At 49.4% G+C, this 25,500-nt stretch overlaps 1 protein-coding gene across 1 annotated transcript in view; it reads left to right on the forward strand.

The window, feature by feature from the left end:
- The window catches only part of Ubr4 (ubiquitin protein ligase E3 component n-recognin 4), a 111,757-nt gene that overhangs the window by 37,543 nt on the left and 48,714 nt on the right, over positions 1–25,500 (forward strand). Inside the window, exons 33-59 of the mRNA XM_051170919.1 lie at positions 48–236; positions 746–809; positions 2,119–2,310; positions 2,835–2,905; positions 2,981–3,128; positions 3,498–3,725; positions 4,225–4,395; positions 5,588–5,770; positions 6,544–6,702; positions 7,016–7,168; positions 7,512–7,739; positions 8,714–8,871; positions 10,456–10,627; positions 10,948–11,149; positions 11,811–11,974; positions 12,459–12,675; positions 13,757–13,973; positions 15,835–15,898; positions 16,167–16,301; positions 17,148–17,322; positions 18,211–18,351; positions 19,412–19,533; positions 20,277–20,388; positions 22,491–22,621; positions 22,731–22,908; positions 23,277–23,381; positions 24,997–25,134. Of these exons, the coding sequence (XP_051026876.1) occupies positions 48–236; positions 746–809; positions 2,119–2,310; positions 2,835–2,905; positions 2,981–3,128; positions 3,498–3,725; positions 4,225–4,395; positions 5,588–5,770; positions 6,544–6,702; positions 7,016–7,168; positions 7,512–7,739; positions 8,714–8,871; positions 10,456–10,627; positions 10,948–11,149; positions 11,811–11,974; positions 12,459–12,675; positions 13,757–13,973; positions 15,835–15,898; positions 16,167–16,301; positions 17,148–17,322; positions 18,211–18,351; positions 19,412–19,533; positions 20,277–20,388; positions 22,491–22,621; positions 22,731–22,908; positions 23,277–23,381; positions 24,997–25,134 (4,217 nt within the window). The remainder of the gene's footprint in view (positions 1–47; positions 237–745; positions 810–2,118; positions 2,311–2,834; positions 2,906–2,980; positions 3,129–3,497; positions 3,726–4,224; positions 4,396–5,587; positions 5,771–6,543; positions 6,703–7,015; positions 7,169–7,511; positions 7,740–8,713; positions 8,872–10,455; positions 10,628–10,947; positions 11,150–11,810; positions 11,975–12,458; positions 12,676–13,756; positions 13,974–15,834; positions 15,899–16,166; positions 16,302–17,147; positions 17,323–18,210; positions 18,352–19,411; positions 19,534–20,276; positions 20,389–22,490; positions 22,622–22,730; positions 22,909–23,276; positions 23,382–24,996; positions 25,135–25,500) is intronic.

A 25,500-nucleotide genomic window follows, 5' to 3' on the forward strand; every position in this document is an offset into this window, starting at 1 on the left:
ATACTGCTTTTTTTTTTTTTTTTCTTTTTCTTTTTCTTTTTCACCAGCCAAGTTGGAGAAGGTGTGTGTGCTGTGCTTCTGGGCACCCTGACCCCCATGGCAACAGAGATGCTGGCAAATGGTGATGGGACTGGCTTCCCCGAACTCATGGTTGTGATGGCTACTCTAGCCAGCGCTGGACAAGGTGCTGGCCACCTTCAGCTTCACAATGCTGCTGTGGACTGGCTGGGCAGATGGTAAGAGGACTTCACCTGTATACTGTTCTGTACTTAGAGAAGGGTAATTGCAGCTCACTTCCTTTATTGTTCAGCGTCAGTATAAAAAGTAAGCCTAAATTTTCTTCCTTTTTGAGTGTTAAGGTAGGGATACAGTGGCAGCCACTGTTCATTTCAGACTACCTACACGCACACATATCTTTGAGACTGGGTCTATGTAGCCTGTGTAGGCAGTCTCACACTCAAAATCCTTGTCTCAGCTTCCCCAGTGCTGGGATGAAAGGCACATGTGCCGTGCCTAGCTGTCTTTATTATTTTTAGTACATTTTCCTGTTAAGTCCTGGGGAGACAATACTGAATGCCGGGGGTTAGTCCTAAGACCAGCCCAGCCTGAGCCTTGCCAACTCCATACTGCTTAAACAGATGCCCTCACTTCACAGTATCACAGTTGACTCAAGGCTTGTGACAGTGCATCCTTCTTTTGGAGCCTTACATGGTTGTGTCTTCTCTCTCTTTTTCCTTGGGGACAGCAAGAAATACCTGTCACAGAAGAATGTGGTTGAGAAACTGAATGCCAGTGTAATGCATGGGAAGGTAAGGAGCATGAGTGCTGCTCCTCCACGCAGGGAGCCGGGGAAGGGGCTTCTTATCTCTCTTGTGTCTCACTGGCCTTCAGAGAGCTGCAGTGACTCAACTGATCTGGTAAAGCGAACCCGCTGACTGCAGGCCTTCAGGCCTGTGCAGGTCTTGGGTGATGCTCTGATAGGGACTCAGCAGAGTCCTTCCTAAGCACAGCATTTCCGCTGTCTGAGATGCTTGGGTGTTGCTGCCTTGGGCTCCAGGTGGCATCCTCAGTTCTAGTGTCAGCTGCTCCGTATGCCTGCAGAGCTCTGGGCTGTGTAGATGGGGCTTGAGGATGACCAGTCTTATGGCAAGTTCTTCCCTTGACTCCCATGCATGAACGTAGCGGTGATCAGATTGAGGGCAGTGCTCTGGCCTCAAAACCCCAGCAAATACGGACTGGTTCCCTCTTTTCTATTAGTTACTGTCCTTTTGGCACCGGTTGTCAGAATGAAGAGGCTCCTGGAAATTTAGAAATCTGAGCCTATTTGGTGGTTGCTGGTGTTTTAATGTAACCATTTAAAATTTATTTTATTTCATTTTTAAATTATTTGAGGGGCAAGAGGCTTGAGAAAGGGTCTCTGTATGTAGTCCTGGTTGACCTGGCCTTGAACTCAGAGATCCACCTACCTCTGCCTCCCAATTGCTAGGATTAAAGGCATATGCTACCATGGTCAGCTTTCTGTTTGTGTGTGTTTGTGTGCGTATGCATGTACACCTGTGGGCTGGTGCCTACAAAGGCCAGAAGTGGGTGTTAGATTCCCTGGAGCTGGAGTTACAGGCCGGTGAGGGCCACCTGGTGTGGGTGCTGGGAATGGAACCCGGATCCCCTGTCAGCAGCATGTGCTCTTACTACTGAGTGTCTCTCTAGCCTCTGTCCACTAGGCTTTTAAGACAAACATGGAACTGCCTGCAGTGGTTGGCTTCGCTCTTGGTCTTTGGAGCTGTTTCTGTCTGCATCGTTTCATGCCTGTTAATTAATGTCTTGCACCACGAACAGTAATGCTATGGCAGGAAGAGTGCTGATGAGAGCCTCTTAGAAGTTGGGCTCGTCTTGAGGGTCTTAGTTTCCATTTTTCCTCCAGTCTCCATATTTCACTAAGATGTGTTAGCTTTGTGCTTAAGAGTGAGCAAGTACACAGGAATTCGTCCAGCGTACGGAGCAGCTGTGCAGGCCGTGTAGGAGCTGGGGAGACAGTGAGCTGTGCTGTCCTTCCTCTGCCCTAATGAGCTGTAAGAAAGTGCTTCACAGAACTGAAGCTTCTGCGGCCTTCTCTTGCAGCATGTGATGGTCTTGGAGTGCACGTGTCATATTATGTCCTACTTGGCTGATGTCACAAATGCCCTGAGCCAGAGTAATGGCCAAGGCCCGAGTCACCTGTCGGTGGATGGGGAAGAGCGTGCCATTGAGGTGGATTCGGACTGGGTAGAAGAATTAGCGGTGGAGGAGGAGGATTCCCAGGCTGAGGACTCTGTAAGTGCAAAGTAGGAGGGTGACTGTCCAGCATGGTCAAGTCTTTGGTACTCTTTCCACCCTGGGTGGGCGTCAGAACAGTCAGTCCTGTTGCTTTCTGGCTGCTCACAAGTCTAGGGCAAGACTCTGCTGCTGTGCTTTTCTAGGCCTGCGGAGCAGATGTGGTGAGCCAGGTGAAGTAACTTCTCGATAAGTGTATGCCTTTCTTCTCTGGACTTACTTGCTCTGCTTCATCTATATAAAATCAGGAAGAGATGCATTCTTCATGGGGATGGTTGGGGGGCCCAGATATCATTAGGGTTCTTGTTGTCTGTCTCCCCGACCCCTGTTCTTTCTCAATAATACCAGAAGATTGACTTCACTTGAAATTGCAGGAGGCTTTCAGACAGGTGGCTGTTTCGTCAGGGCAGGTTCCCATTAGCCATGGGTGTGTCTCTCCATGAGGTGTTGGAATAGGTGTGTTTTTATGGGTCCCTGTGTGGAGAGGGGCATTTCTGAGTAAAAAGACCTGTTAATCTTTGCAGGATGAAGATTCTCTGTGCAATAAACTCTGCACCTTCACCATCACACAGAAGGAGTTCATGAACCAGCATTGGTGAGTTCTGTTAAAGTGAGGGTTGCTGGCCCTCCATGGTTGGGACTTGGGACTTGCTGATTTTGTTTGTTGTAGGTACCACTGTCATACCTGTAAGATGGTCGATGGGGTGGGGGTGTGCACAGTCTGTGCGAAGGTGTGCCACAAGGATCATGAGATTTCCTACGCCAAGTATGGTTCCTTTTTCTGTGACTGTGGAGCCAAGGAAGATGGCAGCTGTTTGGTGAGAGATGGGACCTTCTCAGTGTCAAATGGGCAACTTGTTAGTAACAGGAATATCTAAGGCAGACCAGAAAATTCCCACATCAGCTCTGTGTGGCCAACACTGATTTATCATACTGTTATTTGTGATGTGTCCATTTGTGGCCCAAGCATTTCACTTAGAGCATTAAAAACAGCAACCTCCTCATATTGTGAAGGCTGGATGCTCTGAGCAGGCAGTGAAGATGGGTGTTGTGAGCCCCATGCATGGAACTGGGCTTTGGATCGCATCTACATGGGTAGCCAATTCCTCTCTTGCTCGCAATAGCTTAGCAGTGTTCCCTCTGGCTTGTAGCAAGAGCTTAGGGACACTGACACTTTGTGTTGCTAGGCACTGGTGAAGCGAACTCCTAGCAGCGGCATGAGCTCTACCATGAAGGAGTCAGCATTTCAAAGCGAACCTCGGGTTTCAGAGAGTCTGGTGCGCCATGCCAGCACCTCGCCTGCCGACAAGGCCAAGGTCACCATCAGTGATGGGAAGGTTGCTGATGAAGAGAAGCCCAAGAAGAGCAGCCTGTGCCGCACAGTCGAGGGATGCCGTGAAGAGCTGCAGAATCAGGTGGGGCTTTCTGATTGGCACGAGTGTACGGGGCAGAGCCCAGCAGGTCTGAGTCAGGAGCATCTGAGGTGCTCCTGGCAGCCCGGTTTCTTCTTTCACATTCTTGGAGTGTGCATGCCAGTTGTGTGTATCGCCCATCTCTGTGGAGTGGTTTACCGCTAGAGGGAGTGATATTTTAAGAACATACTGTCTTAGCCAGGCGTCCTTATCTTGGCCCAGAATGCAGGAAACCAATGAATGACTGTGTTTTCTATTTGTCCCATTTTGTATGCATAGGAGAGAGGTAGTTAAACGTGCTGGGTGTCTTGACTGGATCATGGTGCCCATGGGACCCCAGCTTAGAAACATTCCTCTCCTCATAGCACTTTGACTGCACTTAGAGCTAGGATTCTAGAGGTGGGAAAGTGCTTTGCTAAAGGCAGTAACTGTCAGGATTATTGCATGTGACCCATGATTTTTCTTTTCTTTTTTTTCACTTGTGTATTTCGATTTCTCTCAGGCCAATTTCTCCTTCGCTCCTCTCGTGTTAGACATGCTCAATTTCCTCATGGATGCCGTTCAGACCAACTTTCAGCAGGCTTCAGCCGTGGGGAGCAGCAGCCGGGCACAGCAAGCCCTCAGTGAACTGCATACAGTGGACAAGGTTGTGGAGATGACAGACCAGCTGATGGTGAGTATGTCAGGGTCATGAGGTTTGGTGACTGTACAACCTGTGTGTCACGGTGTCCTATGTGCCAGAGCAACTGGGGGATAGAGTCAGTTTAGTCCCAGGCTATGGCCATGGCCTTCCTCAGCTGTACTCTGAGCAGTGTAGTAACTCACAGGTGAGTGTATTTGACAAGAATCTGGTATTTAGGGAGTCAGTCCTCCTTTTATTAAAGCATATGAAAGCATATGAACCCCTGAGATGTGAGGAGCTCCATTGTGGGCTCACTGTAACAGAAAAACCCCTTGTATAAAATCTAAAGCCTCTTGCCTGTGTCTTCTTTCCTAAGGCTCAGTGGCTAGCAAAATAGCTTTGTGGTTTTGTTGGCCTCCAGCCCTAAATTAAAGACAGTTTTCCTTTAGCTGTTCTTACAGCTTGGGATGCAGCCTACCAGTCATGTGCTTTAGGGATGGTCACCCAGCTTTGTGCATCAGCCTCCTGAGCTGCAAGGAGAAGTAGAGACAGCAGCCAAAGGGAAGGACTAGATACCAGGGATGAGGTCATGATCGAAGTCAGAAGGGGCCTAGGAACAAGTGGGTTGTACCTGGGAATACATGTGGGACACAGGCCTAGAGCAGGGGGTTTAAGGTTTTAGATAGTGACGTCAAAACTAAAGACGTAAGCTGGTGACCCATTAAGTTGTGAACTTCACTTTTGCCAGGTGGGATGTGTGAAAATACTCTTCTATATCGTCACCATCATTTTAATAAGTGAAAATACATTTCAACATTGAAAACAGCCAGGACTTAAGTTATGTTCATGAAAAATGGATCCTGCTGTTTCTAAGCAGACTGAAAATAGTAGACTTTAATTAGCTAAGCACTGTGGATTGGAGGCCAAAGCCCATTACCTGCTTTGTTTTTCAGCACTGGCTGGTCTGAACTTGTTTTGTAGACCAAGTTAGCCTGGAACTCACATTCATCTGCTTCTGCCTCCCAAGTGCCTGAAGGCCGTGTGCCACCATGCCCTGCTACTTTCCCTTTGTCGTTGTCATATATGCATGTATATTATTTTGATCAGATTCACAAATCCCCCAACTCCCAGATGCAGCGCTGTTGAATGAATAAAGGGCACAGTGCCACTCATGTGAACATAGAGGAACCCATCAGTGGTACTTGCTTTCTCCAGTATTTTCTCTGCTACTCCTGTCTGCCAGGTTCCCACCCTGGGCTCACAGGAAGGTGCCTTTGAGAACGTTCGGATGAATTACAGCGGAGACCAGGGCCAGACTATCCGGCAGCTGATCAGTGCCCATGTGCTCAGGCGGGTGGCTATGTGTGTACTTTCTTCCCCCCATGGGCGCCGCCAGCACCTGGCCGTTAGCCACGAGAAGGGCAAGGTAGGTCCCATGATTCCTTCGCAGTCATTTTATTTCCTGATTTTTAAATTTATTTTTGGTCCTGATTATCTTAGGTGCTAAATGGAGAGAGAGATGACCGTGTTCTGTTTGGTCCTGTGGGGGGAAGCATCCATGCTTTGGTTGTGAGAATGCTTTCAAGACTGATATCATCACCTCTTTTGGCTTGGGCCTGAGTCGTTTGGTTATCCCTAGAACTGAGATGACTAGGGAAACGCTCTGGCAAAGGCCGTGACTGGCTGCTATTCAGGACAGCTTAGTTTCCATTTGTGCCCATTTTGGGGCACTGAGAGGCAGAAGCCTTCATAGGAAGACTCAGTGTTCCTTTCTCAGCCTGTCCTGCTCTCCAGGGACTCAGAGGTGCTAAGTTGGGGAATGCTGGGTGTCTTTTCTCTGTTCTTGCATCTCATCCCAGCTGTTGTGTGAACCTTAAGCGACAGTGTGGGCAGTCCTTAAAGCAGCTGGTCCACAAAGTGTTTTATGGGGCGCTTGAGCACAGTGGTGCACAGGACTTACAAAAGATTGCCCAGAAAAGTCCCATTCAGTACTCATTTCCTCTGTCCTCACTGGGAGAAAGGGATGAATGACCTCTCCTGTCTTTCTTTTGGTAGAAATAGAGTCTAATCTTCATCTAGAAGTTTCCTAAGAGACTAAATCCATAAGCAAGCCAGTGACCTCCACCCCTCCCTAGGGAGCCTCCATCATAGCCTGCAAGGGGCTAGGGTCAGGCTCAGCAGCTGGTGGTTGCTTTGCAGATCACAGTGCTGCAGCTCTCGGCACTCCTGAAGCAAGCCGATTCCAGCAAGAGGAAGTTGACTCTAACTCGCTTGGCTTCAGCCCCAGTTCCCTTCACTGTGCTGAGTCTTACTGGAAATCCCTGCAAGGAGGACTACCTGGCAGTGTGTGGGCTGAAGGTAAAGACTCAGGGCAGGAGGGACTCCCGGAGCTGTGGGCTCCAGCCAAGTCTTCCCTGGCCTCAGCTACACCCTCTCCTCCCCATTGAGAGGTGAAAGCATGGAAGCTACTGGGATGTAGAGGTCTTTCCCTGAGCTCACACCCTGCTTCTGATTGCTCTGATCTTGGTGTGTGCTGGGAACCTGAGCGTCTCGGCAGCCTGATAGGATCTGGGGCCGGGGACTGTTAGGAAGAAAGGGAAACGGGAGCTCGGAGAAACTGGCCCAATTTCCCAGCCCCTTCTAGACCATTTGTTCTTTAACCCATGCCCAGGACTGCCACGTGCTCACCTTCAGTAGCTCAGGCTCTGTTTCCGATCACTTGGTGCTACATCCCCAGCTTGCAACAGGGAACTTCATCATCAAAGCTGTGTGGTTACCTGGTTCACAGACTGAGCTGGCCATTGTCACCGCAGACTTTGTCAAGGTGAGTGGTGCTGGCTTGCTTTGAATTCTAGAACAGTTGAGTTAAAAGCAGATCTCTTTCTGCTATGTTGCTGAGTAGGTAGGTAGCTGCCAGGTATCTGCAGGAATTGGTTCTGTACACATTTGTGACTACTTGTTAGGAATTTGTGTATCTCCTCCTGCTCACTCCTTGAGGAATGTGGAAGACACTTTGATGTGCACTGCAGTGCCTAACGCCTTACTAGTGGGGCATGTTGACTGGAGGGTGAATGCCCATAGTCTGAAGTTGTAGCTGTCGGAATGGGCTGTTTTGGGGGTGAGACTGAAACAGGTCACCCTTCTTTACCCCTCCTGTCACCCTGCAGATTTACGACCTCTCTATTGATGCTTTGAGTCCAACCTTCTACTTTCTCCTGCCGAGCTCCAAGATAAGAGACGTTACCTTCCTTTTCAACGATGAGGGCAAGAACATCATTGTTATCATGTCCTCTGCTGGGTACATGTACACACAGCTTATGGAGGAGGCTAGCAGTGCCCAGCAGGGGCCCTTCTACGTCACTAACGTGCTGGAAATAAATCATGAGGACCTGAAGGTTAGAGCCACTTTCTTCTGGCCTTTGTTTGATTTGTTTAGCAACTCCTCTACGGTCCCCTTTTGGTACCCTTACTTTTTCTTGTGTGTCCATCCATGCACGTGCACTTAGCTTCTTTTTACTTCATAGCAAAAAATGAAATCCCCAAGGCAACTGGGCTGTAAGGTAAGGAAGGTTCTTGCTTCTCAGCATCTGTTAACAGTCAGCTTCTTCCCAGTATTGTTTTATGTGTATGGGTGTTTGCTTGCATGTATGTCTGCGCCAGAGACCAGGAGAGGGCAGCAGATCCTTTGGAGTTGGAGTTAAGAGTTAGAGTTAGGAGCTGCCATTTGAGTCTGGGAATTGAACCCAAGTCTCCTGGAAGAGCAGCCAATGCTCTTAACCACTCCTCCTGAAAAACTCTTTTAATTATAGCCATGACCAGTTCTGGCTAATGCACAAAAGGAAACCAGCCCTGAACAGAAATCCTCATGAGCTTATATAGCTTTACAGCCCCAAGTTAACACTTTGAGCATTAAACTTGTTTTACAAAGACAGAAATCCCAAGGATTGCTTGTTTAGATAAATAGGGAGATTTACAGTGTAGAGTATTGTCAGTTACCCTAAGACACAGCAGGGCTGGTTTTCCAGGTCACCAGGGTTAACCTGCCTACCTGGCCGAGTTGTGTTCACCCTGGGAGAGGTGCATGTTACTTAGTACTGTCAACCAGGGTTGGCTTCTTGCAACTGCCCATCAGAGGCATGCTCCTTCAGCTAAAATTTACTTTTGTAGAATGTAATATTTTCTAAGCAAGTTTATTGGTAAATGTTTTATAACATTTCTCTACCTATCACGTTCACTCATCACTGTGAGGCTCACTCAGAGGGCTCTGTGTTTAGAGGGGAAGAGCCTGTGATGGTTTAAAGTCATACCCCAGAAGCTGGCTTCCAGCCAGTAAGTGAAGCCCTGCACATGCCTGCATTTGCTCCTGCAGGACAGTAACAGCCAGGTGGCAGGTGGTGGCGTGTCCGTGTACTACTCACACGTATTGCAGATGCTTTTCTTCAGCTACAGTCAGGGCAAGTCCTTTGCAGCCACCGTCAGCAGGAGCACTCTGGAGGTGTTGCAGCTCTTCCCCATCAACATCAAAAGGTGAGAGTGAAGGAGCAATGCTGGTGTCCCAGATGCCCTCCCTTCTCATCCTCACCCCTCTCCTCTCTGCTACTGTGTCCCACACTGGGACTGACCAGGCCTGCACTCCTCCAAAGACAGACAGCCACCATGTTTGGCAAGTTGGGCTGGCTGCTTGGCTGGTTCCTTACCGTGGAGGCCTCAGACTGTAAGAGGTAGACTTTCAGGGGCTAATGGGGTTCACTGTTACACAGAGAGAAAAGCTGTAGTCAAGGCTGTGAGTTGAAAAGTGTTCAAGTTTCAGTGCAGCACTCATCCTGCCCGGCCCTTTCAGTTTGTCTCCTTGAGAAGCCCACACAGCCCTGCCCCATTGGTAAATAGTGCACAGCATCAGTCCTGGTGGTGTGGGTAGACCTGGGGCAGCTAAGTACATTCTTCAGCTTTCCTGATACCAGATATGGGAAGAAGAGGGTGAGAGTCTCTTCTGCTTGGTACTGTTTTAGATCTGTAGGGAATTAACCTGGTCTGCGACAAGGTTAAATGGACAGGAGAACTGAATAGGACACCCTGTAGCCCACCTTAGGCACACACTGGAGTGATGGTAGCACCTACATGGCAAATCTGAATCCTTGGCCAGGGATTCTGTTCTGAGTTACTAGCTACTTATAGGACGGTCTTTACTTTTTATTGATTTTTTGTTAGTTTCATATCATGCACTCCAGTCCCCTGTCCTTTTTTCTTTTTTGTTTTTTGCTTTTCGAGACAGGGTTTCTCTGTGTAGCCTTGATTGGTCTGGACTCTATGTGCACCAGGCTGGCCTGGAACTCACAGAGATCCGCCTGTCTCTGCCTCCTGAATGCTGGGATTAAAGGTGTGCGCCACCACACCCAGCTTTCCCTGTTCTTTCTTATTTGCTCTATGCCCTTGCAATCTGCCCCCAAAAGAAAACAAAAAGAAAAACCCAAAACAACAACAACAAACGCACTTGGTGGAAGCTGCAGTGTGTCACACAGTATATCCTTTTGTCTGTACTGCTTGCAAATGATCAGGTCAGTGATTCAGTCACTGGTCTGGCGTGAGGCCTCTGGCTTCTGCTACACTATCAATACTGGGTCCTCACTGGGACTCCTCTCATATCCTGCTGTTGCCCTGGGTCTTGGAGATCCTGTAGCTTTAGGTGTATTTAGATAGGACTGGTTCCTTAACAAGTTCCAGCAGCTCATAGGTGAGGTAGATTTTGGGGTGGCCTGAGTGGTAGCTGAATTGGTCAGCCTGCCAGCTGTTCTGTGCCCACACCACCAGGGCACGCTCACCCAGTGCCGCAGCCTGCAAGGGGCAGGGCCAGCTTTCCTGCTTTCTCGCCCTGAGGGTGGCTCCAACCCTACTGTGCTTCTCAGGCACCTGGCAGTGAGGGGCAAGGGGAGTGGTAGGAGGCCAGCTCTCCCTCTCTCATGCTTCCACATAGCAGATGAGGGCACAGCCCTTCCTCACACATGCCCTCGAGCTGGCTCAGCTGTGCCCCCCTCTGCTGTGCTAGGACTGTCTTTTTTAAAGGAGGAACTGGAAAATGAGGAGTGAAACCTTGTTCACTTTTGTTGTCTGCAGCTCCAATGGTGGCAGTAAGACTTCTCCTGCCCTTTGCCAGTGGTCTGAGGTGATGAACCACCCTGGCTTGGTGTGCTGTGTCCAGCAAACTACTGGTGTGCCTCTGGTGGTCATGGTGAAACCAGACACACTCCTTATCCAGGAGATTAAGACTCTTCCTGCCAAAGCAAAGGTCAGTGCCCCTTCCTAGTTCCCTACCTAAGACTCTGTTCTGTCTCTGGCAGTTTGAAAAGATGTTTTCATCTCTGTATGGTGGCACAAATCCGTAATTGAGCTCTGGGGAGGCTGAAGCAGGGAGAGGGGTTGGAGGCCAGCCTGAGCTACATAGTGAGCCCCCATCTCAAGAAAGTTGTCTCTCCTCCTAGCTGCCGCCTTTGCTGCCCCTTTGCACCCTCACCTGCCTGTGGAGCCTGGAGTTTTTACCCCTTCCTTTGGCTCCTGAGCCACAGGCGTGAGAACTAACACTCCCCACTCCTTGTCCTCTCCTCCTAGATCCAAGACATGGTTGCCATTAGGCATACCGCCTGCAATGAGCAACAACGGACAACCATGATCCTGCTGTGTGAGGACGGCAGCCTACGCATTTACATGGCCAACGTGGAGAATACCTCTTACTGGCTCCAGCCGTCCCTGCAGCCCAGCAGCGTCATCAGCATCATGAAACCTGTGCGAAAGCGCAAAACAGCCACAATCAGTAAGGCCCTGCCAGAGCCCCATGTGCCTGTGCCCAGCAGGCTTCTAGACAGTGACAGTAGGTCCTGTGATGGCTACAAGAGCACTTGGTGAGATGAGAGGTTAATTCTAGCCCATTGTTTGAAACAGGCCCACGTGGCATCCTCCATTTGCTATCCAGTTTGAGCCAGTAGTTGTTGGATTTGGGGGTTGGGGAAGGTGGCATCCCTGTGCATTTGATGTAACTGAGGGTAGCTCCCTTCTGTTGGGCACTTTTTGCAGAGTACTGTGGCAATCCTAGGTCTCACTGCTGGCTGGGAGAGCACTCTTGGAGGAAGAGGAAGCATGACTTTAGGGATGATTCTGGCTAAGTGAAGTACAAACATTGCAGGCATCATCAAGTCTTAAGTTTATTCCAGAGTGTCCATGTTTGAAATGGATTCTCCTGGGTTCTAAACTGACACTCTGTCCAGATACCAGGTTTTGGTAGTGTGTCACATGGTTAGGGGTGGTGTGCTGGAGAGCTGACCTCGAGTAAGCACCGTGATGGGGCAGATGATGAAATCCTGACTGGTTAGAGAGCAGAGTGTGTGAGCGGGGCTCAGTGTTTAGCTTTGGGGTGAGGGCAGAGGTGCTGAGACTACACACCAATGCTTTCTGGCAATCTGCTACTGTCTCTACAGCAGCCCGCACATCTAGCCAGGTGACCTTCCCCATTGACTTTTTTGAACACAACCAGCAACTGACGGATGTGGAGTTTGGTGGTAATGACCTCCTGCAAGTCTACAATGCACAGCAGATAAAGCACAGGCTGAACTCCACTGGCATGTACGTGGCTAACACCAAGGTAAGGAGCACACAGGGCTGGCTCGCTTCCTGGGTAGCGTCCTCTGAGCAGTGTTATTGAACGACTTGACGGTCTTCTCAGTACTAGAGTTGAACCCAGGCCCTTGCACATGCAAGGCAAGCATCCCCACCATTGAGAGGTCGAGCTGACTCCACATCTTCCTTTAGAATCAGGCGTAGAATATGTACTCAGAATTGTTCACTTCTGGTCAGATGAGCCTTGAGTAAATCAGCCTTTCATGTGCTGAAGGTTTTGAGCCCCAAGCAGACTAAACTCGCACCATTGTTTGCAGGGTTACTGTGTACAGGGCACTAGGGGGTGGTTAGTGCTAGGAGGAGGAGGAGCCTGGCACTCGGCCTCTCGTGTCTGTCATGACATGATTAGGATGGCATTCAAAGAAATTAGTTCTTACCCAGGTAGCCGGTGAGATAATGGTGAGAGGAGGGACCCTGGAGATCTCCTGACATGTCTGTTTGTCCTGTAGCCTGGCGGCTTCACTATCGAGATTAGTAACAACAGCAGCACGATGGTGATGACAGGCATGCGGATCCAGATTGGGACTCAGGCCATTGAACGGGCCCCCTCCTACATCGAGATCTTTGGCAGAACGATGCAGCTCAATCTGAGTCGATCCCGCTGGTTTGACTTCCCCTTCACCAGAGAGGAAGCCCTGCAGGCCGACAAGAAGCTGAACCTCTTCAGTGAGTCAGCCACCCAGGGCAGGATGAAGCCTTCTGTTGTGACAAGAGCAGACGACCACTAGGTGGCCCTCCTCTCTTAGGGCTCCCTGCTCTGCCTAGTTCTCCCTTTATTTGAGGTGTAAGAGGCAGGCTGCCAGGAAGAGAGATTGCTTGTTTCCTCCTTCATGGTACTGGGAATTTGAACCCAGGGCCTTTTGCATTTTGGGTAAATGCTCTACCATTGAGCTATATCACCAGCCCTCTTTTCACTTTTTATTTTGAAACAGGGTCTCCCGTTGTATTGACCAAACAGGCCATGAGCCTGGAATCCAGCTGCCTTAGCCTCCTGAGTATTTGGGATTCCAGCTCAGTGCCACCAGACTTTTAAAAAAGAATAGGTGCGATAGCAGAGAGGTGACAGGCTCAGTTAGCTATTATCTTTGCTGTTGCATTGTCCCCATCTATGGATCTCTTCTGTGTCAAAGGAGGCAAGACTGACTGATTCAGTTATAGACAGGGTCTCGTGTTTCCCTGGCTGTCCTTGAGCTTACTGTATAGCTGAGGGTGACCTTGGACTTCTGATCCTCCAGAGTTCTGGAATTAGAGTAGTGTGTCACAATGCCAGTTTATGTGGTGTTCGGAGTGGAGCCCAGCAAGTACTCAACTTAGTGAATGCATTCCTAGCCCTAGGCTTTCTTCACATGTCTGAGCCTGGGTGCTCTTTGTTACTTACTGGCCACTTAGCTGCAGTTCTTTCTCCCAGAAATAGTTGCTGTTTGTGTGGATGGCGATGACCGGTCCTCTGAACAAAGAAAGTGCTTAGAAACTATTGGGAGTAAGGGGTGGGAGGGGACACCAGTGGGCACCAGAGGATCCTTAGAGTGGTATTTAGGATCTCTCCTGAGTAGGAGACATCAGACTGTGGTCTACCAAACTGTCCTGTGCATTTAGCAGTGCCTGTGCTGCAAGTGCCTCAGCAGACATGGTTTCTGAGTCTATGAGGTGGATGTGGTTTGCGTCTGTACCTGACTGCTCTGTGCCTTGGCAGGGTACTGTGAGCTCTTAGTATATGCTTCCTAAAGGCTTCTCTTGCTTATTGCAGTCGGTGCCTCGGTGGATCCAGCAGGTGTCACCATGATAGATGCTGTGAAAATTTATGGCAAGACTAAGGAGCAGTTCGGCTGGCCTGATGAGCCCCCAGAAGAATTCCCTTCTGCATCTGTCAGCAACATCTGCCCTTCCAACCTATCCCAGAGCAATGGCACTGGGGAGAGTGACTCAGCCGCTCCAACTACGACCAGTGGCACTGTCCTGGAGAGGTACCAGTGTTGGCAGGGTTTGGCTACAGAGCCCTTCTATGTCTTGAGTCTCCCGAGCCTAGTCTGTGAGTGTCAGGTTCTCACACAGTCCCTGAAACATTCATTTTCTTCCTGACATGCACCCAGAGCCTGTGAAACGGGCTCAGAGGTGTCTAATGCTGAGTCTTTGTCCAGGCAGAAGTTTGGTCATTACTTACTGTTCCATAAGTGCTTGGAATAGCTCTAGGCTGCAGCCTAGAAAGTGCTTACCACCCGTGCACACTCTAGATTAGGATCCAGACTGAAACAAAAGCAAACATCCTCCCTCTGTGCCAATTGCATCATCTTCTCATCTTTCTGTGTGGAAGTTGCTACTCTGTGGTAATAACACTGCTGGCAAGGGAGGCTGCTGCAGCATCTTGCGAGAGAGTGCAGTGTCCTTAGACCTCCCTACGGTGGCATTCAGAAGCACGTGCTTGGCTTCTTTGTGCTGGCTGGCTGCTGGTTTGCCATGGTAGATGAAGCAGGTCCTGATGTAAGAATGAGCTTCTTACATTGTAAGCCCTGAGATAGCAGTGCTTGGAGTCGCTGCACTAGCAGCCTCCCCACTTCTGCCTTTCTCCCCTGCCCCCCACCACCATTCACATATCGTTTGCTTAGGATGTGTTTCTAGGTTTCTCTGAGCTTCACGTTTTTTTCCTTTTTTTCCCCCTTTGCTTCTCCCCCAAGTTCTGAAACTGAGTCCCTAACCAAGCTGGACCGGTTAGTATGCCCTGTTTCTTTTCTCTGCACGAGTGCGTGTGTTGTCAAAGAGCAGCGTCCGCATTGGTGTGGCTTTGCGCTGATTCACTTCTGTTCCAAGTCCTGCTACTTTCTGTTCTGGTTATTGCATGGCTGCAGAGCTCTCCTTGTGTAAACTGGAGCCTACCCAGGACTGTGAGTGCACCCTCGGTGTTGGCCACATCAGCCTCTCGGCTCTGTCTTCCGTAACCCATTCTTGCTGCTCATTCTGTACAATGGATGCGAAGGGATGGGGATAGAGGGGCGAAATGCCCTGCCAGTTCATAAGCCCCTGGAGCTTACTCCATTTCCCTTTTCCTATGCCTCCTCCATCTTCCCTCTGTCTTTGGCGCCTTCCTTTACCCATGCTCCTTTTTGCTCTGGCTACCTTCTCAGTGCTTTCCTTTCCTGTCCAGACCCCAGCTGTCAGGACGTTGGTCATTTTCTGTGCCACTTAAATTCACAGGAGTAAGCCTGGAGCACGTTATCCAATAGGTGCTGTTTAATGACTGGACTTGCTGCTTCTTCCCTAATGGAGAAGTTCCACGTTCTAAATATGCTTTGTATTACCCTTTGATTGTTCCATTGGCATGTGTCTAAAGATAGTTTATTTGCTCCTGTGCTTAAAGCCCATAGGAAATGCTTGTGCGTTTTCCTGGCTGTGCAAGCAGAAGCCTAACCTTAACATTGCCAGTGTAAACAGATGGCTTTAGCTTCTCCCTGGTGCCTCCCTTTGCCTGCTGATTTCTGAGCACCTGAGCTTCGGGCACTGCTGCATTGAGACTTAAGCCCATCTCAGGATCCCTGCCACAGGCAGCAGAAGGAAGCACATTTATCCTCTTTGAGGAAGAAAAGCCCCGTCTTTGAGTGGCGGATTATGAACATGGCCTCAGGTTGATCTCGGAGCAGGAGCCAGGTTTCTTCTGGCCTGTAACACAGGCAGCGATATGCACGGCGCCTGTGGCAGGCCTTATTGTGCTTTGATTTTTGTATTTGGCATTCGGTAGCACTCCCCAAGGTCCTCACAACTGCAGCTTTACCAGGCCGACACGAGGCAGAGAGAACAGTGCTTGTACTCAAGCCAGGCTTTCTGTCTCCCCAGGCTGGTTGTGAGTTCTTTGGAAGCCCTGGAAAGCTGCTTTGCCGTTGGCCCCATCATCGAGAAGGCAAGTTACTTCTTCAAAGCACACGGGAGCTTTCTGAAGAGGCGGGAAGGAGCTCAAAAATACTGACAGCACAATCTTGATGTGCAGAGCATCCCTGAGCTGCTGCACCTGTGTCCTAGGAGGGTGACAGTCTAGACATCTTGCTGCTCTTTCTAGTCAGTGGTGGGTAACCTAGCTCAGCTGGCCTGGAAGGAAAGAGGGAAGGGCAGACAGCGTTCTGCGCTGCCCTGAGCAGGTGAGTGATATCCCTGCTGTCTGTCAATGTCAGGAGAGAAACAAGCACGCAGCCCAAGAGCTGGCCACTCTGTTGCTCTCCCTGCCAGCGCCCGCCAGTGTCCAGCAGCAGTCGAAGAGCCTCCTGGCCAGCCTGCACACCAGCCGCTCGGCCTACCACAGCCACAAGGTAATGGCTCCCTCCCTGGGAGGCCTTCTGTAGAAATGGAGATTGTCCTGCAGGGAGTCAAATAAGTTGGCTCTTCATCTGTAAAGCAAGGGCCTACTGGAGCAAGCAGGAGGAAAGAACTCACTGAGACCAGAGTCACAAATTTCTCCTGCAAGAAGGATGAATGCTGCTCTAGACTGAGAAAGCCATCTAGTGGGCCACTGGCACATTGCTTTATTTTTCTGTCCCTCTAACAGGATCAGCAAGTCTTTAAAAAAAAAAAAAAGAGTGAGTATGGCGGGCCTGCTTCTCCATGGGAGAGTGCAAGTGTCAGGAATGTGCCCTAGGTGGTTAATATGTTGGTGTCCCAAGCACTCAGTCATGGGCTAGGGTGACAGGCATACATACATGGCAGATGGTTTGTTGAATAGGGTTATGGCTGGGCCCAGAGGGTCTCGTACAAAAGCCAGTATCTGCTAAGGGAGGTAAGCTGGGCCACTTTGGGTAGATGAGAAATGTGGCAGTTCAGACAAGTAGGAGGAAAGGCGCTGAGGGCATTGCCAAGCCCATCTTTCTGTGCCTCTGTCTCTTAACATCAAGGAATGAATTCAGCCTGCCAAGCTTCCTAAGGGAAGATTGTTTTAGAGGCATCATCCTTGGAAGATTGCTGCTGCGGTTCTGTGGATGAAGCGGATGCTAGCAACTGTTTATGTGGCTGCTGACTCTTAAAAGACTATTCATTCTGTATCGGGCAGTTGAGTATTGAGCAGCCTGAAGATTGGTTTTGGTAGCTGGTGACAGTTCTTGCAAGGAGTTACCAGCCCTCTCTGTGCTTATGGTGACCTCTATGACCCGGCTGTTTTATAGGACCAGGCCTTACTGAGCAAAGCTGTGCAGTGTCTCAACACGTCTAGCAAAGAAGGCAAGGACTTGGACCCTGAAGTGTTCCAGCGGCTGGTGATCACAGCCCGCTCTATTGCCGTCACACGTCCTAACAACCTTGTGCACTTTACGGAGTCAAAGCTGCCCCAGATGGAAACAGGTGAACTTGGCCTCCATGGCCGTGGTCCTGAAACCTGCTTAATGCGCCTTCTTTGCCCTCTGTCATGCTCTTCTGTTCTTGTTGGCTCTGATGACAGATAATTTGTTCCCTTTGTAGGGCCTCTGACGGTGCCCCATTTTAACTAAACCAACCATCCTTGAATTTACTTAGTGTCCTGAATGTCAGCTGGCCTGTTATTAAGGGTGAAGTTAAGTTTGGTTTCACCCTGGTGCCATAGCAGAAGTGTGGCAGAGAGTGGGGTTTTCTTTTATTCTGTCACTTTGTATAGTGGTGCAGATGGTCATGTTCTTGGTGAAGCTAAGCTTAGTTTTTCCCTAGTACTTGGAGGCTGTGGCATTGCTCTGGCGGTGGCACTTTGTGAGTGAGTGTGCACAGTGGCTTCTCTCAGTGCTACTCTCATCATGTGTCCTCACGTTGGCTGGCCATGGCTCAGTACCATACCCGATATGCCATTACTAGAAAAAGCTTGTTGCTGCCTCTGTAGTCCCTATCATCTGCGTGTTCCTGTGTGCCATTGCCTTCCTGCCTGTCCTCCTAACAGTGCAATCCTAGTCATTCTAGAGGAAACTCAGACGTTCCCCTAGGTTTAGTCAAACATTTGGAACAGGCATCTTTGACTCTGCTGTAAAGCTCCTGAATGCTCCCTCTCTATCTAATTCTAACACACAATGTTTTCTGTGATGTTCCTTTCCCAGACTGTTTTTTTCCCAGATGTGCCTGCTGGAATCTAGGGATAGTTGGCATATTGATTGGGGCCCCACTTGAAACTCCCTCCGCAGGCAAGCTTCCTTGACCTGAGTTAACCTTAAAACAAATTAAATTCTGTCTTAGATTTACCATGTTAATAATTTCCTTTCTCCTGTGTAGAAGGAGCGGATGAGGGGAAAGAGCCGCAGAAACAGATGGAAGGAGATGGCTGTAGTTTCATCACTCAGCTTGTGAACCACTTCTGGAAACTCCATGCATCTAAGCCCAAGAATGCCTTCCTGGCCCCTGCCTGCTTGCCAGGTATCATGTTAGCAGGGGTACTTGGATCTTGATACAGTGAAGTAGGTATAAACTCTGTAGCAGTGTGACCTTTGCCTCCAGAGAAGTACAGAGAAGTCTGTGAGCTCAATGCATTGCTGCCCATGGGAACTAGCGGTGTGGAGAGAGAGAGAGAGAGAGAGAGAGAGAGAGACAGAGACAGAGAAAGAGAGAGAGAGACAGACAGACTAAGACTCTGTGTGTCTGTGATACAGGCTTTCTTTACGTGAGATTGCGTAGTTCACATGGGGAATGACTACCATGATGACAGTGGCAACTCTGTAATTGTTATTTTAAAGACAATGTATTTGAAAGACTTGGTTGAGAACCATTTCAGAAGGTAGGAACATAGAACCAACCATGAAAGTGTTTTTTGGCCGGGTGTGGTGGCACATGCCTTTAATCCCAGCACTCGGGAGGCAGAGCAGGTGGATCACTGTAAATTCGAGGCCAGCCTGGTCTACAAAGTCCAGGACAGTCAAGGCTACACAGAGAAACCCTGTCAAAAAAAATAAAATAAAATAAAAAAAGAAAGAAAGAAAGAAAAGAAAGTGTTTTTGTTTCCAAGCTGCTGTTGCCTTGGTTCTCTTGTGTGTCACACGCCTGAAAGTTAGGGGAAGAGGGAAGACCCCACAGCCAAAGAGAAGAGTACATGCCCAGGGCCCATTGGTGTTTGAAGATCTCTCGAGGCCTAAACCCAAAAGGCCTGTCAGAGACCTGCTTTGCCAACACCTCAGGTTTGGGGAACATAGGGGGTGTTATCTGCCCACCTTGAGTTTCCCTGCCTTGTCTGTGGCTGTCTACAGCGATTCCTACTTCTCTGGGGCAGGATCTGTAAGAGCACTTAGAGAGTTGGGGAGACTTAATTAAACCCCACAACTACAGCTGACAGGCTATGCCACAGTGTCTGTTGTTGGTATGCTTTGCTGTGTGCTTGTCTGACTTTTGTCTAGCCACAAAATGGGTGCTTTTGTCTCTGGCTTTCAGGGGTCTAGAATTGCTTTTGTCAACAGATTTTCAGGTGATCTTTTTCTTCCCTTAGGCCTCACTCACATTGAAGCTACTGTTAATGCGCTGGTAGACATTATCCATGGCTATTGTACCTGCGAGCTGGACTGCATCAACACAGCATCCAAGATCTACATGCAGATGCTGCTGTGTCCTGTACGTATCAGCACAACCCCAGCTGATGAGAGGGGCTGGAGAGATGGCTCAGTGGTTAAGAGCACTGCCTCCTCTTCCAGAGGACCTGGGTTCAATTTCCAGCACCCACATAGTAACAATTGCCTGTAACTCTAGTTCCAGGGGATCTGACACTCTCTTTTTGCTTTCTTGGGAGCTGTATATAGGTGGTGCATAGACCTACATGCAGGCAAAACACCCACACACATAAAATAAATCTTTTAAAAATTGATGGGAATCAGCAATAACAAGTTCTAACTGAGCTGTGGAGACAAAGGCTGGGAAGGGAGGACTTGGTCCTTGTTCAGTGCTTCCTTCCCAGGTAATAGTCTGGGGCCTGTGGCAGAATTAGGCACTGTTTAACTGTGTGTCAGAAAGCTGAGTCACTGTGCCCATTACAGAAGATAAGTGTTGAAAGTGCTGTCTGTGACATGGAGCAGAGAGGAGCATGTGGGTTGATTGTGTGATGAGAAGTCAGAGCTCATTTGTAGAGATCCAAAGTGGCTTCGGGGTCAAAAGGCCTTGCAGACTGACCCCAGCAGCTAACAGACAGGAAGGTGGTGGTGGTCTCACTGGGCCAGGTCTGGAGAGGTGGGTCCCCTTCATCCTGCTGCATTTGGCCAGGAGGACCCACATGAGGGTAGACAGACTTGTACCTTGTGTCAGTGGTTGACAAGAGGAGAAGGTGGGGTTGCTGACTGATTGACATTTCTTTTCAAACCTAGGACCCTGCTGTGAGCTTCTCCTGTAAACAAGCTCTAATTCGAGTCCTAAGGCCCAGGAACAAGCGGAGACATGTGACATTGCCCTCCTCCCCTCGAAGCAACACTCCAATGGGTAATGTGAAGTCCGGGTTTAGGTTGGACTCGGTGTGGGCCCGTGGGCCCAGAAAGGACGTGCTGCTTTGGGATGTGCTGCTCATGTTGACCAGGGCTTTTCAATTTTCTCTTCTTCTAATATTCTGTACAGTAGGGTGGTGTATAAAAATGTATAAGGTAGAATAAAATGACGTCAGAGTCATGGGAACATAAAGGTACTGTGGTAAAATGTCCAGGATACAAGCTTCCACAAGACTAAGTGAAGATCTTGTATTTGGCTGAAGCATTCTAAAAGCCCTTGGAGAAACATGTAAAGGCAGTTAAAAAGTCTCTGCAGTGTGAGGGCAGCATTTGGGGAGCACAGCATAAGATGAGACACACACTGAATTTGAGACTAGCCTGGGCTATGTGGCAAGATCCTGTCTCCAAAGTAAAAAAGCCAAGGTCTCAGTAATTAAAATTTTAAAAATGCATTGCTGTTGGGCCTGTATTCTTGGCACTCAGGAAGATAATACAGTAGGAGGGTCAAGTGCCCAAAGCCAGCCTAGGCTATCAATTAGGACCTTGTCTCCCAAACCCAAAAGACATAGATTAAAAACTCACAGTGAGAGCTAGTGAAGAGGCTCAGCAGGTAATGGGGCTGCCTACCAAGCACTACTCAACTTGAGTTTGAGCTGATCTGTGGGACGCATGTGGTAGGAGGATCATATCAGTGGCCCTCTGACCTCCACACATGTGCTGTGACGCCACCACAGAAATAAATAGTAAATGTAAAAAAAAGTAGTCACAATAGCTAAACATGTTTTATTTCATTTTGTATTTAGAGCAAAACTACTTTTCCTAGCATAATCTGTAATGTGTTATTTATAAGTAGAGTCCTGAGTGAACTTCCCCATAATACATTAGGTAGCAAATTTCAGACTTTCCTCATGATGTGCTTGCATGGCCAAGCGCCACACTTGGGAAGAATAAAGAGAAATGAGTTATAACAAGTTTAGAGATAATGTTGTATTGTTGTTTTACCATGGATTCTGCATAAGAACTTAGAGAAATGCTTTGCATTTTGTGGTGCCATCTCTGAAATCCGGTGCATGGCTCACCCTGGCAGCTTGTCTCCACTTGGACTAGCTATGTCTCAGGTGCTAGTGATGGCATCTGTCTTGGAGACATCATGGCTTCCCTGCAGTGCTAGAAATTGAACTTAGGCCTCGTGCATGTTAAATGAACACTGTACCACTGAGCTGTATCCCAGTCTGTCTGCCTATCTTGAGGTAACTGACACCTTTCTAGGTGGCGAGCTAGACGGTGGCTCAGTTGGTAGAGGGCTTGCCTTGCAAGCATGAGAATCTGAGTTCAGGTCTCCAGTGGGGAAGCGGAGATCTGCTGATAGCCAGTCGGCCTGAATCCGTGAGTGACAGAGGAAGGCATCTGATAGCTACCTGGCCTGCACACACGCATGCACGCACGCACACACCCTATATTATAGAAAGTTAATATTTCTAAGAAAGGACTTGCTTTCCGCAACCCAGCAAATGAAAGGCAGTCTCCATCTTTTTCTAACAGTGTGGAATTTCACCTGGGCTTCTTCCTTAGTAGAAGGGCTTTCCACAGCCATCCCGCAGAGAAGGACTCCAGTAGGACCTGTCACAGTGGCCTCAGTTTCCAGTCTATGGCTTCAGATTTCAGTCCTGGTCTTGGTTTTTCTCATAGTGATTGCATAATTTAGAAATGGTACAGACCTAGCTGTTTGGGAAAATGAAGTCTAGGCTGCAGGGACAATGCACACTACCAACACTCTTGACTTCTTTTCCTGTCCGGGCAAAGGTCTTCTGAGAAATGGAGCTTGCAGGGCCTTTGGGTATTTGGTTTCTCTGTTTTTTGAAATCCTTTCTGGACTGGAAGTCTTTTCCTGTTAGGGGAAAGCCGTGGCTGCTGATGACCATCTCCCCAGACAGACCCTGCTAGTTGCAAAAAACAAGAGAAGTGGGCCTCCAGCCTAGTGCCTTTAAATTTGCCCTTGTGAGTGCAGCATGCCAGTGGGGGCCTGCCTTTAGGGCCCCAACTGTGTGACCAGTCACATGTCAGGGAGTACCTCCAGTTACTGTGGTTTCTTTGACTCAGGAGACAAGGATGATGACGATGACGATGATGCCGATGAGAAAATGCAGTCCTCAAGCATCCCCGATGGTGGTCACATCCGTCAGGAGAGCCAGGAACAGAGTGAGGTGGACCATGGAGATTTTGAGATGGTGGTGAGTCTGGCAGCAGGAGACGGGAGGAGGAGCCTCCAGCTCCCCTCTAGTTTCTACTCAGCAGCCTGACTGTTTGCTGTGGGACACTGATGGAGCTTTCTCTCTACAGTCTGAGTCGATGGTCTTGGAAACAGCTGAAAATGTCAACAATGGCAACCCCTCTCCCCTGGAGGCCCTGCTGGCAGGTGCCGAGGGCTTTCCTCCCATGCTGGACATCCCACCTGATGCAGATGACGAGACCATGGTTGAATTAGCCATTGCCCTGAGCCTGCAGCAGGACCAGCAAGGTAGAAGGCAATGCCAGGAACACAGCAGCCTTGCACAGGAGAGAGTGTTTGGCAGTTACTGATACCCTGCTGACATAGCTTGTCCCCAAATGGGGAAGAGGTTGATCTGGGTGAGAGCTGCTCAGAGGTACAGGTGGAGAGTGAGGGATGGCTCTGACAGTTGTAGGCCAGAAGCCAGTCTCATAGTTCCTACTGGTTTGCTTTTTGGATGGATACCTCTTGAATTTATAATTGAACTTGGTGGGTGGACAGCAGTGGCCAGAGGGGTCATGTGCTGGTGTTTAGACTCCTAAGAACAGCATATGGCCAAAACAATGCTGTGGATAGGGCTGAGAGGACCCTGTGTTCACTCTCCACTTGTTTCCCAGGCAGCAGCAGCAGTGCCCTGGGCCTGCAGAGCCTGGGACTGTCCGGCCAGGCACCCAGCTCTTCCTCTCTGGACGCAGGAACCCTCTCTGACACCACAGCATCAGGTAACTGTCCACAGCACGGAGCTTGGCTCAGGGTCCCAAGACCCTGCAGCCCTGTTCAATGCTGTGAGAGTGTGAAGGGCAGCTGCTTTGACAGGCCATCCTGGACTTCCTGCTTCTGCTACAGCTTTAGCTATACGCAGTGAAAGGCAGAGTGCTGTTGGCTTGGCATCAGTGCTTGCGGCCCCGCTTCCTCACACTTTGCATGCTGCCTGGCTTTGGCTGATACCCAAGGAGAGGTCCAGGGAAATCATATTGGCTGATGGGCCATAGCACTAGCTTTGCAGCATATGCTAGAGTTGTAACATGTCTAGACAGTATGGAAAGAGACAAGGAATAACGCTAGGGCTGGAGAGATGGTTCAGTGGTTAAGAGCATGAATGTTCTTCCAGAGGACCTGCGTTCAATTTCCAGCACCCACATGGCAGCTCACTACTGTCTGTAATTTCAAGATCTGACACCCTCACAGACATAATGTGCAGGCAAAACACCAATGTACGTAAAATAAAAATAAAGAAAGAAAGAAAGATAAGCTTTTAGTTCTTAGCCTTCATTTGCAAATCAGTTGAAGCCACAAGCAGCCAGCAGAGACCTGTGAGCTTGGCAGAGAGGTTTTGCGGCCAGGCCAGCCTATAGGAACCCTCATTTATGTTGTCTTCGTTCTAAGTCTCTTTCCTAGTCTGCTACGATTCTAGACAGAGAGTTAGACCAGACTCTGGGTGGCAGCAGCACGTGGGAGAAATCCTTTGAAAACTAGCCTAGACGTGAAGGGACTGCTGCATACCTACACTTGTTTGTTTTCTTTGAGAGGATTAGCCTGCTTAGTCAAGAAGGGGCAAGAGTGGCTGTCCCTGCCTGCTGCCATGGCTTCTCGCTGCTCTGAGGTCTCTTGAGTTGCTGTCACTTGAGGCTTCGAGGTTGTGGTTGTGGTCGTGTTGTGGTGGTCCTATCTGTCGTGCTCTCTGGCTGTCTTGGCTTTCCCCCTCTGTGTATCTCCTCCAGCGTTTTCCTCCTGTCTCAGCTCAGCCCTGACCCTGGATGCTGTGGCTGTCTCTGGGGAATTTCCTTGCTTCATCAGTAGCACCTGATGAGGATGATAAAGAGGTGTGAAATGTTCCAATGAGCTCTCCTCTGGGCCGTGTGATTTTTAAAAATTGAAAACAAAACCAAAAAGACAAAACTCAAACAGTTGACTCGAGCTCATGATAAGTGATTCCTAACAGCAGATGGATTGCTGAGCAAACCGCACGGAATTCTGTGCTTGAATGGCAATGGTTAGTTCAGCTCTCTCAGTAGGTGTCAGTAACACCTAGCCAGTGGTGGCCATGAAGCATTTACCGAGAAAACTCATTGTCCATGTCACAGAATCTTACTGAATCTGCACGTACTGTAACAGTGAAGGAAATGCCCAGTGCACTGGGCTTTCACTTCTGTCTGGGTGCTGTTGGCGGGGGACCTATAGAGCATATGTCCCTTTTGTCGATTAATCGGCAAAGCGGATCCCCTTTTTTCTTTGCCCTCGGGACACTCAGACTGCTTTGTGTCCTCTGCAGTGTGCTGTGATGCTTTCGCCCCAACAAGGGGTTTGTACCTGTAACAGCTCTCATTACTCTCTCAGCTCCAGCCTCAGACGATGAGGGCAGCACCGCAGCAACTGATGGCTCTACCCTGCGGACCTCGCCCGCTGACCATGGCGGGAGCGTGGGCTCAGAGAGCGGGGGAAGTGCAGTGGATTCGGTGGCTGGCGAGCACAGTGGTAATGTGCCTTACTGTTTGGGGGGCTGGGGGTGGCAGACAAGGTAGGGATCTCTACCTGGTCCTGTGATTGGTTTCTGCAGAGAGTTGTGGGGGCTCCCAGTCTGGTGGAGTTCATTTGAGAGAGAGAGAGAGAGAGAGAGAGAGAGAGAGAGAGAGAGAGAGAGAGAGAGAGAGAGAGAGAGAGACACACACACACACACACACACACACACACACACACACTCTGGTGGAGTTCATTTGAGAGAGAGAGAGAGAGACACACACACACACACACCCTCCCCCCCCACCCCCCCAATGCCATGTCAGATGTTTTGGGACTGGAGGTCACATCCAGTGGCTACTATGGAAACACTTCACAGCATCT

This window comes from Acomys russatus, chromosome 29 (assembly GCF_903995435.1).
Source record: "Acomys russatus chromosome 29, mAcoRus1.1, whole genome shotgun sequence".
Classification (NCBI taxonomy): domain Eukaryota; kingdom Metazoa; phylum Chordata; class Mammalia; order Rodentia; family Muridae; genus Acomys; species Acomys russatus.